At 43.0% G+C, this 16,058-nt stretch overlaps 1 protein-coding gene across 3 annotated transcripts in view; it reads left to right on the top strand.

The window, feature by feature from the left end:
• Positions 1 to 16,058, top strand: part of ZDHHC8 (zDHHC palmitoyltransferase 8) — a 126,133-nt gene that overhangs the window by 99,609 nt on the left and 10,466 nt on the right. For all 3 annotated transcript variants that reach the window (XM_035099128.3, XM_035099127.3, XM_035099125.3), the window contains exons 3-8: positions 2,088 to 2,245; positions 8,238 to 8,410; positions 9,367 to 9,469; positions 11,595 to 11,686; positions 12,671 to 12,803; positions 14,145 to 14,250. In XM_035099128.3, coding sequence (XP_034955019.3) covers positions 2,088 to 2,245; positions 8,238 to 8,410; positions 9,367 to 9,469; positions 11,595 to 11,686; positions 12,671 to 12,803; positions 14,145 to 14,250 — 765 coding nt within the window. The remainder of the gene's footprint in view (positions 1 to 2,087; positions 2,246 to 8,237; positions 8,411 to 9,366; positions 9,470 to 11,594; positions 11,687 to 12,670; positions 12,804 to 14,144; positions 14,251 to 16,058) is intronic.

Here is a 16,058-nt window from a genome sequence, read left to right as displayed (position 1 = left end):
GCAAACATTAAAACTGTGTGGGGTGGGTTTGCTTCCACTTAGGTTTCACCCACCACCACCCAAATTGTTGGACTTCTGTAACCTTTGGGGGTTCCTCTGAACATGTTGATACCTCCCTCCTGGATGGTGCAATTCTATAAACAAGTCATGTTCTATAAACAGAGAGTGAGTTTACTATTAGTAAATAGCAGGGACGGGTGGATGGGAGTTGTAATTCAATAACATCTAGAAGGGCACAGATTCACCATCTCTAGTATATTGGAATTGTTGTTGTTGTTGTTGTTGTTGTTGTTGTTGTTGTTGTTGTTTAGATGTGTTAGTCGCCCGTATCCCAAATAGGATCGTTCATTGTTTATTTGCAATGGATTGCCGTTCTGAACAGCAATGAATGCTCTTGTCAGGTGTGTGTGTGTGTGTGTGTGTGTGTGTGTGTGTGTGTGTTTGCGTGCGTGTCTGGCTTCAACTCATGCAACATGTCAGCTTTTATCACCTTTGATGGGAGATGTGCTGGTAAACACTATGCAGATTCTTGTCTGGATAGCTTAGCCTCTTTCTTTTGAAGTGTCTGTCCTTTCAAGTCATGAAACTGGCAGCTTGTTCCCTCCTTCTCAGGAACCTTTCGTGCAATTGCTGCTGATGTTTGTTTCTCTGGGGTTTAGGCTTTATTCAGTGCCTTACCTCTGCTGAGATTTCCTAGTGATGCCAAGACGAGGGAAGTAAATTTATACTGCAGGTGGGAACTCCATGGAATATATATATTTTTAAGAGCAGAAAACACTGAATATATAAAATGGGATATGAGGAAGAAGGGTTCTGTTAGCCTAGCCTTCTCCCCTGATATTCTGATTTTTAATGTGCTGGGGTTTTTATTTATTTATTTGCAAGTAGAACATGAGGAGCCCCACCTACAGTTGGCCACTTCCACACCTTAGATTTAAAGCACATGACTTCCCCCCCCCCCAAAGAATCCTGGCAACCGAAGCACCCTTAACAAACCACATGATCCCAGGATTATTTGGGCGAAGCCATGTGCTTGAAATACATGGTGTGAATGTGACCATACAGTTTAGACATGGGTTTAATGTATCATTCCCTCTGTTCCCAATGTTCAGACTACAGTGGTTACCTTGGTTGTCAAACTTAATCCGTTCCGGGAGTCCTTTCGACTCCTGGAACCGTTTGAAAACCAAGGCACAGCTTCTGATTGGCTGCAGGAGGTTCCTGCAGGCAATCAGAAGCCGCAGAAGCTATGTCGGAAGTTCGGCTTCCAAAAAACGTTTGCAAACCAGAACACTTACTTCCAGGTTTGCACCGTTTGGGAGCCGATTGGTTTGGGAGCCAAGCCTTTGGACTACCAAGGTACCACTGTATGTGTGTGTCACTGGTGGGGCTACAGTTCAGTGACTGCATCCTCTTGCCTAGACAGTGGTGAAGGGCCAGAGCTGTGCTAGAGCAGCTGCTTTGCATGCAGAAGGTCCAAGTTTCAATCCCTGGCATTTCCAGGCGGGGCTAGGAGAGAACTGAAGGAGCGTCTCCACCTCCATCATTCTGCCCGGACACTGAGGTCCAGCACCGAGGGCCTTCTGGCGGTTCCCTCGTTGCAAGAAGCCAAGTTGCAGGGAACTAGGCAGAGGGCCTTCTCGGTGGTGGCGCCTGCCCTGTGGAACGCCCTCCCAACAGATGTCAAAGAGGAAAACAACTACCAGACTTTTAGAAGACATCTGAAGGCAGCCCTGTTCAGGGAGGCTTTTAATGTTTAATAGATTGTTGTGTTTTATTCTTCTGTTGGAAGCCACCCAGAGTGGCTGGGGAGACCTGGCCAGATGGGCGGGGTATAAATAATATATTATTATTATTATTATTATTATTATTATTATTATTATTACTCTTCTGGAAAACCCAACAGTGGCAGTGTTGGACGTACTGAGCTAGATAGTCTGACTTGGTACCAGGCAGATTCCCATTGTGTTGCTCTATGTCACATTGTGTTGTGCTCTTTAGCGGTTTGGCGCTAACCATCTTCTGCCTCCATCTAACCATGTGTTTTCTCCCCCTTTCCTGGGGATGGGGTTGAAACCTTTGAGCAGCAGACGAAGACGAGGATAAAGACGATGACTTCCGAGCTCCGCTCTACAAGAACGTGGAGATTAAAGGGATCCAAGTACGGATGAAGTGGTGCGCCACCTGCCATTTCTACCGCCCTCCGCGCTGTTCCCATTGCAGCGTCTGTGACAATTGTGTTGAGGTAGGACAATGCCCCCCCCTGCCCACTTTGGGGGAAGAAACATTAGCACCGTGGTAGAGCCATAACGAAATATGGCTCCCCAGTACAGTCAAACCTCGGTTGTCGAACGTAACCCGTTCCAGTTTCCGTTTGGTTGCAAGAGCTTCTTGCACTCAAGCTTGCTTGAGTGCAAGAAGCTGCGTTGGACGTTTGGCTTCTGAAAAACGTTAAAAAACTGGAGCATTTACTTCCGGGTTTTCGGTGTTCGGGAGCCGAAACGTTCGAAAAAGGAGCCATTCGAGAACTGAGGTTTGGCGTATCCGTGAGCGTTTTGCGGGGAGGGAACTCATAGCTTAGTAGTAGAGTTTTAACTAGTTTAATTTTGCTTTTGTTTGTTTTTTAATGTTGCATACCATCCTGGGATCCTGCATTGGTATAAAACTGTATGATGGTAGTATTAAAGGTAAAGGTAAAGGGACCCCTGACCATTAGGTCCAGTCGTTACCGACTCTGGGGTTGCGCGCTCATCTCGCATTATTGGCCGAGGGAGCCGGCGTATAGCTTCCAGGTCATGTGGCCAGCATGACAAAGCCGCTTCTGGCAAACCAGAGCAGCACATGGAAATGCCGTTTACCTTCCCGCTGTAGCAGTTCCTATTTATCTACTTGCATTTTGACGTGCTTTTGAACTGCTAGGTTGGCAGGAGCCGGGACCGAGCAACGGAAGCTCACCCCGTCACAGGGATTCGAACCGCCGACCTTCTGATCGGCAAGCCCTAGGCTCAGTGGTTTAACCCACAGCGCCACCTGGGTCCCAAGGATGGTAGTATTAAGCATGAATATTTGGCTCAATAGCATTGAGCTTGAATCCCAGGGTTCAATATACCTTTTCAGGCATAGATGTTTTTTTGGTGAGGTCAAGATTGTTTCTTTTTTCTTTTCTTTTTTAGCTTCAGCCCCCTAATAGCAAAGTATAGTGGAGATTTCTAGTCCGATCTGGTGAAGAATGCAGCCAAAGAAACAAGGACGTATTTCTTGTAAACTAGAGAACTGTGACTCTGGGATGTTACTGTCAGGCAAGGTGTTGCTGTCCTCCATACCAAAATTATTTTGGGTCATTTCTGTTGTGAGGCCATTTCTTTCCATCAGCAGGTCGATTAAGGTTGTAATGCTAACCCCACTGAACACAATGGGACTTATTTATAAGAAAGCAAGAGTAAGATAGCGCTCTTTTAAGTCTTTAACACAATGTTTAAAAGTAGTCAACTGTGTAATTAAAAAGGGAGGGGAAATCTAATCAGTTGTAATAGGCAGAAACTCATTAAGTGAGTTGTCAAAGGCAGCCAGAGTCAATTGTAAAGCATTCTGACTGCAATCACAAGATCGGTCGCAATGAAAACTAACGGAGCAGAATTCCTGCTTCGAGAAACAAGAACAGGATTTTAATTCTAACAGCAATTTTTTTAAAAAATACAACCCTAACCAATCTTTAAGTGGGTTTCAACATTCTCTTTTTAAAAAATAAAAATAAATTTACTTAATTTTGAAATTTACCAGCAATTATCAAACAACCAAAATAAAAAGAGAATTCCATAGGATTCCCCTGAACTTCCTTGCTCCCCTTTGTGGGTCCTTATGTTAACTTTTTTCCTCCTGCAACTTCTCTAATAATCCTAATCCAGGCATCCCCAAACTGCGGCCCTCCAGATGTTTTGGCCTACAACTCCCATGATCCCTAGCTAACAGGACCAGTGGTCGGGGAAGATGGGAACTGTAGTCCAAAACATCTGGAGGGCTGAAGTTTGGGGATGCCTGTCCTAATCTGTTAAATCTCCATTACAACCATCGGTCAACATTGAACTACAAGTTTCATTCCAATTCTACTAATAATTTTAATTGTTTACAATGATTTTTAAGGTAAATTACATATTTTCCCCATTCCTTCTTAAAATTTTGGTCTTCCTTGTTTCTAATTCTTCCAGTCATTTTGGCATACTTCATCAGTTTCATTTGCCATTCTTCACTGGTACGGACTATGTCTTCTTTCCATCTCTGGACTAGTAACATCCGAGCAGCAGTGGTGGCATACATAAATAGTCTTTTCTGATCCATTGGTATTTCAGTACAGTACCTAGAATTCCTAGAAGGAAAGTTTCGGGGTTTTTTAAAAGAAAAGGTTATTTAAAACATTTTTTTCCAGTTCATTATGTATCATTTCCCAAAATTCTTTTACTACTTTACAAGTCCACCACAAGCGATAGAAGGTACCTTCTTTTTTCTTACATTTCCAGCATGTATTTGTCCTTGTTTTATATATTTTAGCTAATTTACTAGAAGTACCAATGGTACATCATTTCAATGTAATTTTCTTTCAAACATAGCTGCCAAGTTTTCCCTTTTCTCGCGAGGAAGCCTATTCAGCATAAGGGAAAATCCCTGTAAAAAAGGGATAACTTGGCAGCTATGCTTTCAAAGTATAATATGCTGTAAACTTCAAATCCCAGTTCCATAACCTCTCACATGCTGTAAGTTGTATATTATGTCCAAAGTCCCTCGCTCAGTGTATCATAACCGATTTAACCTGTTCATCTTTTGTATGCCATTCTAATATTAGTTTATAAATTTTAGAAAGCAACATTCTCGTAAGGTTCAACAGGTGTCGAGACTGTGCTATATTGGAGCCAGATAATTCTTCATTGTATTGTATTTAGTATTGTATTATCATAGAATTTTTGAAGTCTTAACACCTGCTGAACTTAATGACAATGGAAGGGAGCGTGGAGTTCATCTGGTCCAGTGGTGAAGAACCTCCAACCTTCCAGGTGGTTTTTTTGGGGGGAGGGAATACCCATCTGCCCATCACCTGATGTCATATGGCTGTCCTGACCTGTGTGGCCCGAGGGAAAGCAGAAGCGAGGGGGCCCAGAACAGGGAGGACATGCATCATCAGCTCCCAGCTGGACTGAGATGACTCCGTCACTCTGCATATTAGACAACGCAGTTGTTTCAATGTTTTAAACTTGTAAACCGCCTTAGGTGCCATGGCAGAAAGGTGGTATATGAATCAGATAGATAGATAGATGATAGGTGATAGATGATTGATAGATAGATAGATAGATAGATATGTATAGATTAGATAGATAGATGATAGATGATAGATAGATGATAGATAGATAGATAGATAGATAGATAGAGATAGATCGATTAGATAGATAGATTAGATAGATGATAGATAGATAGATAGATAGATAGATAGATAGATAGATAGATGATAGGTAGGTAGGTAGATGATAGATAGATAGAGGAAAGATAGATAGATAGATAGATAGATTAGATAGATAGATAGATAGAGGATAGATAGAGGATGGATGGATAGATAGATAGATGATAAAGATAGATAGATGATAGGTAGGTAGGTAGGTAGGTAGGTAGGTAGGTAGATGATAGATAGATAGATAGATAGATAGATAGATAGATAGATAGATATAGAGATAGATGATAGGTAGGTAGGTAGGTAGATGATAGATAGAAAGATAGATAGATAGATGATAGACAGATAAGCCACAGTGCTGTTTTTTAAAACTACTTCCTTTCCAGCCTCTGCTTGAACATGGCACTTTTTAAAAATTCCCCACCTTTTTCTGCCACCCTGCCCAGCAACAGGAAAAGACACCAGATTCAAAAAGCATTGGATTCAATGCCTGTTCACTCATCTTGTTTCAAGACCCAGACATTAGACTACAACTCCCATGATTCCTGACATAGGCCATGCTGGCTGGAATGGATGTGAGCTTGTCTGGAGGGCAACACGTTCTCCGTCCTTGAACTAGATGACGTTGAACTAGAATTTGCAAGAGCCATTTGCGCAAGAGAAAGACCTACCGGTAACCTGAGCAGTGAGTGAGCTCACTGTGGAAGGGCACTCACTAAGTTCCGTTGAGGAAGGCCAACCTTCCATTAGGGCACGGATGGGGAAACTGTGGCCAGGTGCTAGACTACAACTCCCATCATCCCTGAACGTTGACCATGCTGGGTGGGACTGATGGGACTTGTAGTCTAACAACACCTGGCGGGCATCCAGGTTAGGGGAGGTTGCCCTACAAACTTTCCCCCAAGGAAGCACAAGGAGACCAGGCATCCTTTTTTTTCTCCCAGTTTTCCGAGTGAGACATAATGCAGACCATCCTCCAACACTTCCTGTTCTGGTTTGCTGTAGCAGACAGCATTCCTACATTATTAAGCTTTGATTGCTTACCGAGGAGAATAAGCAGAGCCATTAACAAACCTTGAATCAATAAGCTTTGTCATCAGACCAAGCCGTGTATTGATTTGCCCCTCCCTTTTTGGCGAGGTGAAACTCCTATATGCTTATGTATCGCACTGGTGCCAGGAGACTTGGTCACAATGAAGCCTTTATTGGTGTTTCAATCCAGAGGCTCCCTTTAAAAGGCAAGAGTTGCAATTCATTTGTTTCATTCACATCCAGGTTTTAAATTTCACAATCACTTCCAATGGAAAGCATAACTTAAATGCTGCAGGGCGAGATAGCAAATGCTGGAGACAGCCAGTCCCCACAACCATTCTACTCGCACAAGACAAGCCCAGTCTTCCTTTCCCAGCGGCACGTGGGATAAATTGGTTCTGTCCATACATGCATGCTGCCATTCAGTCGGCTCCAGTTTTTGGCGGGCCCTTGAGCAGGTAGACCTCCCTCCATCCCACCAAACTTGTCTTGGAAAGGATGGCAATGGGTAGGGCATGCGACTCAATAAGGGCGCACAGTCATTTGGTAATGAATGAAAGATTGAACCAAATGAGGCCCTACATTCAACACTAATCCCATGAGTAACAATTGGGCTTGTTTTCAACAGCTCATTTGTACCCAGTCATTTGGGGATAAGCAGTAGGCCTGAATTTTGCAAGTGCCATCTGATGGCTACCACTTTATTTTCCCAGAATGCCCCAGATGTTGCCACTTTTCATGGGCATTGCTGGGAAAGAGCGATTGCTGCCACCACCCATGCAGGCTGCCATGTTCCTATGATGGCTGCTATTTTTATTATTATCAACCATTAAGAGATAGAGGGAGAGAAGAAATGAATTGGTTACAATATTGAATGATGACTGCCATCCCCACCACCACTGAATGCTCCAGAATGAGGCAATATCTAGAGCAGTCTCTTCCAACCTTGGGTTGCCAGGGTTTTTTGTTTTGACTACATAGTCCATCATCCCTAGACATTGGCTTAAGCTGTCTGGGACTGATGGGAGTTGTAGTCCAGTAGTGTTTGGGGGCCCCAAGTTTGAAAAAGTCTGTTTTAATGTTGCTGTGCAGCACCTTGAGTGTTGTTGACAAACAATACTACAGCACACTTTCTACTGTTCAAATTAGAAAGCAAGTTATGTACAGTTCAGGAAAATGTGAGAGTAAAAACTTATCTTTCAGCAGTTTAACTTAAAGTGGTGTTGGTGGGGAGGCAGAGAATTCATCTTCTACCTGGGCATGGGGTGAAGCCATCAGATAATTACCCTGCCACATACCAAACTATTGCGCAGACATAATCAACCCGCATTTTCTCTTTCCGTAGAAGTCCACTTTCACATTGGGTCTCTTTTTGACAGGAAGGGCCATAGCTCAGTGGTAGAGCATCTGCTTTGCATGCAGAAGGTCGCATGCAGAAGGTTGACCATCTCTGGTGTCTCTACCTGAAACCCAGGAAAATCACTGCCAGTCAGTGTAGACAATGCTGAGCTAGATGGACCAATGGTCTGACTCGCTGTAAGGGAGCTTCCTGTGTTCCTTTTTTCTAAGCAATGGGACCTAGGACCAAGTATAAAAATAATGAAAAACTCAAGATTCTCAAAATAGTCCAATCTAGCCGGATTCTGTGGTTTTGTCGTTGCCAACTAAATACCGGGCAAAGGAAAGTTGGAAATTGTGGGTGGTATCTGTGATAACGTTGCTTGTTTCCGTAGCTGTATGTTATGCTGTGATCTCTTCATTTCTTTGCAAGGATTTTGACCATCACTGCCCTTGGGTTAATAACTGCATAGGACGGAGGAACTACCGATATTTTTTCCTTTTCTTGCTGTCCTTAAGCGCCCACATGGTCGGAGTGTTTACTTTTGGGCTTATCTATGTCTTACACCATGCGGAGAAGCTGGGGGCGGCACCCACAGCCATCACGTATCCTTCCTTTGGTGTTTGGGGTGTTCAAGAACTGAGCGGAAGGAACCGGGCTTGCACAAACAGCTGGCCCTTCAGTCATAATAGTTCTACGACTTCTCTTAGCCGCTGCCAGCATGGCCAGTGATTGGGGATGGTGGGAGTTCTGCAGCCCAAATAACACATGGAGGGTCATAGGTTCCCCATCCCTGGTGCAGATGTTTTACAACAGCTGTCAGCTAACATGGCATGATGCAGAGTTACAGAGTCCAAAAGCCTTCCTGGCCTCCTCTTTTTCTGCTGGAGAAAGGCTGTGGCCCAGTGTTAGAGCACCTACACCGCCCTGCAAAGGTAGGGCTGGCAAAAAGTCCCATCTGAAATCCTAAAATGCTGCTGCCCGTCAGTGTAGGAAATACTGAACTAGATGGACCAGGACCCAATATAAAGTAGCTTCCTATGTTCGTTTCTCATATTTCCAGCTGGGCGCAAGGCGAGTTGCAAAGCAGCTGCAACTTTCACTCGGCGTACTAGCACACTCCATTATTCACCCTTAGCCATGGTTTGGCTTAGTGTTGTGTTTTGAAACAGACCAGTCTCTCCCCCAGCTAGTGCAGAGTTTTCCCTTTCTTCCTTCTAATTCTGTTCCCTTTTGTGGCTTGTTTTCTAGATTGTGAGCCTGCAGGCCCAGGGCCTGATAGTTTTTATTCCTCTACGGTTCTTAGTATATTTTTAGGCACCTTGATCAATAATAAATTATGATAATGAAGAAGAAAGCGAAGTAAAATCTCTGTAGTCAAAGGCAGTACAGTATACCACTGACTGGTATTTGCCAGAGGACAAACAAATGGAGGGAAATAAGCTTCACTGGGTCTTCCCTGTCCCCAAATGGAAGACTATTATATTCCAGGTTATTTTTTCTTCTCCTTCAGTCATTTCTTCATCCTTAAGTATAGAATTTCCTTAACGCTAGCATACAGTATGGCTGTCATGTGTGTGGCGGGTTTGTTCTTTATTCCAGTCATTGGTCTCACAGGTTTCCATATTGTTTTAGTGGCCCGGGGACGCACTACTAATGAACAGGTAAGATGGCATTATTATTATTATTATTATTATTATTATTATTATTATTATTATTAGCAGTAGTAAAAATGTATACTGCATTAGCTGGGCAGCCTACATGAAAATATTAAAGATCACCTCCAGATTATCATTGTTTGGGGGGAGGGATTCAATTGTGTTCTGGAAATTTGGGTTTGCACAGTTAAAGTTGCACTCTGTCACGCTCTGTTGCAACAAACCTGCATTTTCATTTGACTTTTTCCACTTACGAAGGTGACAGGGAAATGCACAAAAAAGCGTAAGGTAACGATTGATTAGTGTTCAATAATGAGCAGACATCATATCATTTCCAAACGAGCTCTGTATCAGCAAATCAGAGATGGATGCTCAATAAACAGTTTGCCTAGAGCAGGCATAGGCAACCTTGGCTCTCCAGATGTTTTGGAACTACAACTCCCATGATCCCTAGCTAACAGAGCCAGTGGTCTGGGATCATGGGAGTTGTAGTTCCAAAACATCTGGAGAGCCAAGGTTGCCTATGCCTGGCCTAGAGGAACTCAGCGACGCAATAAACACTTTCAAAGATGCAAACAGCAAATAGATAAAAGCAGGAATTTGCATGGTAATGTATATTTCCATGGAAACATATGGCCCTCCAGGTGTGCTTGAACTGCAGTTCCCATCAGCCCCTGCACATGCAGCCAATGGCCAGCCATGATAGAAGCTGTAGTTCGGCAACACCATTTCAAAAGTTGACTTCCTTCCCCCTCTTTCTGCAGCTCCTTAAATTTATTTTTAATATCTTCTGCCTATCCAAATTAACTTAATTTGTTTCTTTATTCATCTACTTTAAATATATGCTCTTATGAAGCTGCAGGTTATTACAGTAATCCTGCCAAAGTTCTTATCAGTTTACAATTTGTCTCTAAATAATCAATAAACCATTTCCATTCTTTTATAAAAAGTTTGTTATCTTGATTTCTTATTCTTCTGGTAAGTTTCACCATTTCTGCATATTCCGTAAGTTTTTGTATCCATTCTTCCTGCTGGGACTTCGACTTCCTTCCATTTGGGGGCAAGTAACATTCATGTATAGTAGCATACATGAATAAGTTTCTGTACAGTTTGGGTAGTTCTGTCCCTATAATTCCCAAAAGGAAAGCTTCTGGGTTTTTTTTTTTTTAACAAATGTTATTTTAAACACCCTTTTCCATTCATTATATATCATTTCCCAGTAAGCTTTAACCTTACTTCAAGACCACCATATACAGTATGATAAAAAGAACCTTCTTTCTCTTTACATTTCCAACACTTATTTGGTTTAGATTTATACATTTTTGCCAATTTACCCGGTGTTAGATACCAATGATATATCATTTTCATATAATTTTCTCTTAGGCCATAACATAATTTATGCTCTCAGAATTTTTCACTAAACTTCTGCTGCCCACCATTGCCAGTAGGGTTTATGTAAATAAAGCCGAAAAACAGCTTTCCCCTACATGTGGCAGGAAAATGGGAATGGGAAAGGGCTTTAGGGCAGGGAAATGACAGGCAGAGGAAATGAAAGTAAGTACTCCCTCGCTCCCCAAGGAGTTTTGCTATTTAAATTTTATTTTTAAGGCATCAAGGACTGCTGTGGGCTGCTGGGAGAGGTTTATTGTAGTCTTCCCCAATTTAGTTGCCTCTAGGTGTTGTTAGGACTACAGTTTCCATCATCCATGACCACTGTCATGCTAGCCGTGGCTGATGGGAAATGGAGTCCCAACAAACCTCTAAGGCAGGCATGGTCAAACTTGGCCCCCCCAGCTGTTTTGGGACTACAATTCCCATCATCCCTAACCACTGGTCCTGTTAGCTTGGGATGATGGGAGTTGTAGTCCCAAAACAGCTGGAGGGCCAAGTTTGGTCATGCCTGATCTAAGGGGAACCAGTTTGGGTAAGGCTGGTCTTTTCTGGCACGTAGAATTTCTGGAAGCACCGAGTTGGCCATTGTTGTGCTAGATGGATCTCTGGTCTGAGTAAGCGGGATCCTTCTCAAGGTCTTGCAATATGGGGCACAGGTGATTGATGTGTTGTTGGTTTCTAAAGGGTTAATTGATGCTTCACGTACCTGTTCAAAGTGCCCTGAATGTTATAATTCCAGGTGACGGGTAAGTTCCGTGGGGGAGTAAATCCTTTCACTCGAGGATGTTGCGGTAATGTGGAACACGTTCTCTGCAGCCCTCTGGGACCCAGGTAAGCTAGGAGGAGAGACATATGAAACTCTAGCTACTGACCAAGTGTGAATCCCCACTGTGTTTAGTGTGTGCAAAAGTCAGCTTTGGGCCTGGACAGCCTGTTTCAAATCTACCTCCTTGACTTATTCACATGTGGTGGGTGGAGGGAACATATCAGTGGCTCAGAAAAGGTTTCTCACATAGGAGGTGATGCCTCTTCTCTGATGGTGCTAACAATCTTAAGGTTTTCTTAAAATATACTTGTATTAAATAAATATAATCCTGCATGTTTCACTGGAGGTGTCATCTTAGAAGAGGCAGGAGAGAATGCCTCTCCAATGATCATGCCTTTCTCATGGCAGGCATCATAATCTAAAATCTAAAAACAAAATTATATCTTTCCCCCTCTTTAGAATGATTGCTTTTACTCCAATTTCCATTGCATGCAGTTTTAATGGATTAATCAACTAAAACCATATACTTTCTCCCTTCAAAATGAGTATTCCCCCCGCTGCCAATTTCAAATGTAAGCAGATTTAATAGATCAATCAACAAAAAAAACCCCATATACCGGTACTTTTTTCTCCTTTGGAATGATTGCATTTCTAGTGTATGCAGATTTAATGGATTAATCAACTATAAAACCGCGTCCTTCCCCCTTCAGAATGATTTTTTCCTCCAGTTTCCAACATTAGCAGATTTAATAGATTAATCAGCAAAAACCTATATACTTTTTTTTTCTCCTTTGGAATGATTTTCTCCAATTTCAATCGTATTTATTTCACAATATTTGTATGCTGCTTGATTGTTAAAAAAAAAACCTAAGCAGTTTAAAGTTTGCAGACGTAATGAGTTATCTAAAGCCGATAAACAGATCTGTTAAGGCAGAACCTGATGAGAGTTGTAGTCCAAAGCATCTGGATGTGGGCACCAGGTTGGGGAAAGCTGATGCATGCCAAGAAGACTTTGTCTTCAAAGGAGAATTGCTTACATACTTTCTCAGGTACATTGTTGAGCCAAAGAAGAAACAGCCCATAAGTGTGAAACCACCGTTCCTGAGACCGGACTTAACTGAGCGACAGATCACAGTGAAGATAAGCGACAATGGCATCCAAGCCAATCTCAACCGGAGCAAGGTAAAGCGTTCATGGCATCACAAGACTTGGGGTCCCTCCAGATTTGTGGCAGCTTGGGGCAGGTATTATTCTGCAACATGTCAATGATGCAATAATAGGGCATTAGTGATGGATTGTTTTCCTTGTTCTACTATTGTACCTGTTCCGTTTGTTATTCTATAATTCTATATTGTTGTAACCTGCCCTGGGACCTCAGGGTGATAAGTAAAATACAGTGGTACCTTGGCTGTCAAACCTAATCCTTTCCGGGAGTCCGTTTGACTCCCAGAACCATTCGAAAACCAAGGCGCAGCTTCCAATTGGCTGTAGGAGCTTCCTGCACTCAAATGGAAGCCACGGAAGCCGCGTCGGAAGTTCGGGTTCCAAAAAACGTTCGCAAACCAGAACACTTACTTCTGGGTTTGCGGTACTCAGGAGCCGATTTGTTCGGGAGCTAATCCGTTCAACAACCAAGGTACCACTGTAATGCTAGACACTTGAAACTGATAGACATGATTCATTCAGGACCATTAATTTAAGTTAAATGGAATGGAATTTAGCTGGATGCAACCCAAAATAAAATAAATAGTTTGGACCTAACCCTTTAATTGTATTTGCAATCAGAGAGGTTTCAAGACTGGGTTTTCCTTTGAATGCCTGTTTATGAATTGAGCTGGAATTCTAACAGGTACGAGTGATGCAGTGTGCAGTCAGAGGGAAATAATAATTTCAGGCTAATTACTTGAAGTAAAAATGCTTGTGTGTGTGTTTGTGTGTGTGTGCGTGCGCGCACACGGCATAAATACATAATCTCATTCATTAGTTTGTTTACTAAGCATGTTGCTACCTCTCAAAGCTAGTAGGAAAACAGATGGAAATGTGATCAAAAGATTCTAGGATTCCTGTTAATTCTGCATCCAGTGAACTCCACTGCAAGTTTGAAAAGAATCTATATCTACCCTGTATCTATCTTGCTGTTTCTTATGAAATGCTGCATGCTGATGTCTATCCCACCCCCCACCCCCGACACAAACCAGTTTTGATCTGAATTGAGAAGAACAACCACCTAGCTGTGTTTTAAACCAGTAATGTATTACACAGCCTAGTAATTCACAGATATGTATTCTGGGGGCTCCGTGGACTCACAAACCAAATCTAGGAGAAAACCAGGCATTAGCTCACCAGACAGACTTAAGTGTTTTCATTTGCACCCTGGCAGTTTGGAGAAGTAATTCGAAACATTGTCAAATGCCTGCAAAATGGCATGGTCGGAATCGACCTCCTTACTTGAAGAGATTATGCGACTTCTAGGCCGCACTCTCTGGTATGGTATGCATTCATTTGCTTTGTGGTTATTTTCAGTCTAAAGTTAGCCTGGAAGGGCTGGAAGATAAAACCATGGATATTCAGCCTCCTCTACCCCCCAAAGGAGATTCCAGCAAGTACAGTGAGCTGGGGAGCAGCGAAGGTACAGTGCCCTGTTTTGTGCTTCATACTTTTAAAACCAGGGAAAATATCTTTGGTCTCTTGAAACTTCCTTTCTGCTAGAATATGAACATAGGTTGAGTTGGTAGCTGTGATCCTCCAGCTGGCAGAAGGGACATAGCTGTGCCATGTCTCGTGTGCACAAGGTCCTAGGTTAATCTCAATCCTCTCTGGTTAAAAGAACTCATAGCAGCTGGTGAGAAACACTTTTATCCACCTGAAGCCTCGGAGAGCTACTGCCATTAGGGGTGTACTGGTCTTGCTCAATCAATGGTCTGACTTGGTATAAGAGAGCTTCAGAGAGATGTTATAATATGGGGGGGAACCACCACTTGCAGTGTTAGACCCACATCTTCTAACTAGCCTGTAGCCCTCCAGATGTTGTTAGACTCCCAGCTTTCATTATCCCTGACCATGCTCATGGACATCAATGCTGAAGGGAGTTAGGAGTAAGCATGGACCATTGGTATCAAGCAGTATGGGAAACAGCCCTACTAGAAAAACTAACCAGTAAGCTGAAAATGACACGGGGACAAACAGAAGAAGACACCTTCACCCCAATATGGTTCGCCTTCATCAATTACACAGCCCAACAAGACAATGACAAAAACCCACCGTCAGCATACAAATCAATATGGTTAACCTAATCAAAAGCACCCACCCACCCCTCACACAAGAAACCAAAGACCACCACAGCCATCCACAAATGAATAATCACACCCTACGCCAACCCTCGACCCCTCTCACCAACGAAGGAACACGAGCAAACAACAGAGAACCCGCACAAACAACGCTGACCCTGAACCCCTGCATATATCAAGAAAAACAGAAACATAGGCACCCCACCCCACCCACTCCCCCATCCCGCCCACCTCTTCCCCCCTTCTTCCTAATGTCTCAACAAGCAAGATCGATGTGTAACAATGGAAAAATTTATGAGACACTGCATTACCTTTGTAAACCAAGAAAATCCTCAATAAAAAATTTAAAAAAGAAATGCTGAAGGGAGTTAAGAGTCCAACATCTGGGGGGCCCAGGCTTGCCACCCCCTACTTTACAGGGAAGGGCCACCTCTCAGTGGAAGAGCACACACTTTGTCAGCAAATGGTCCCAAGTTCAGTTGCCTGAACTATCTACAGGGAAGGTTTGGAAAGACCTGTGTGGAGTCATTGCCATTGCCAGGCAGTGTAGACAGTAAGAAGCAAGATGGATCCGTGTTCTTGCTTGGTAAAAGGCAGCATCCTATATATTTTATATAAGAGCTAGCATCCTACACTGTTCAAATCAAGATGTGATTCTGCAGGTGGGATTCAGCTAATTTTTCCTCAGAGTAGACCTGCTGGCATAAATCACTGCAACAAAGTTAGGCTCATTAAATTCAGCAGGTCTACTCTGAGTAAAACTTAGTTGAACACCACCCTGCATCTCTGCAGTTTCTAGTTCTCCAGCTGGTGTTCTCCGATATCCCTTTGCCGTTCCTCTGGGCCACCTACTCTTTCATTTATAGAGTAACAAGATGCAAAGAAAGATGGGGGTCTTTAATTGTAGCTATCCCTACTCCGCCAACACCACCCAAATCCCCGTATGACAAAACTGGACCAGCCCAAATGACTTCTTTGCTTGTACAAATAATAAAAGGTAAAGGGGGAGCCATGTTCTCCTTTGGTCTTGGTTGCTGTGTCTTCCAATGCTGATATATTTGGGTTTTTTTCATCCTGGTATTTTCTCTTTATGAAGGTAGTTGGGCATCTTGGGTGTCTGTCTGTAGAAAAGTAGGGTATAAATTGAATC

The sequence above is a fragment of the Zootoca vivipara genome, chromosome 16, assembly GCF_965207765.1.
Source record: "Zootoca vivipara chromosome 16, rZooViv2.hap1.1, whole genome shotgun sequence".
NCBI lineage: Eukaryota > Metazoa > Chordata > Lepidosauria > Squamata > Lacertidae > Zootoca > Zootoca vivipara.
The sequence above is the reverse complement of the archived record's forward strand: the minus strand, read 5'-3'. Positions and strand labels throughout refer to the sequence as shown.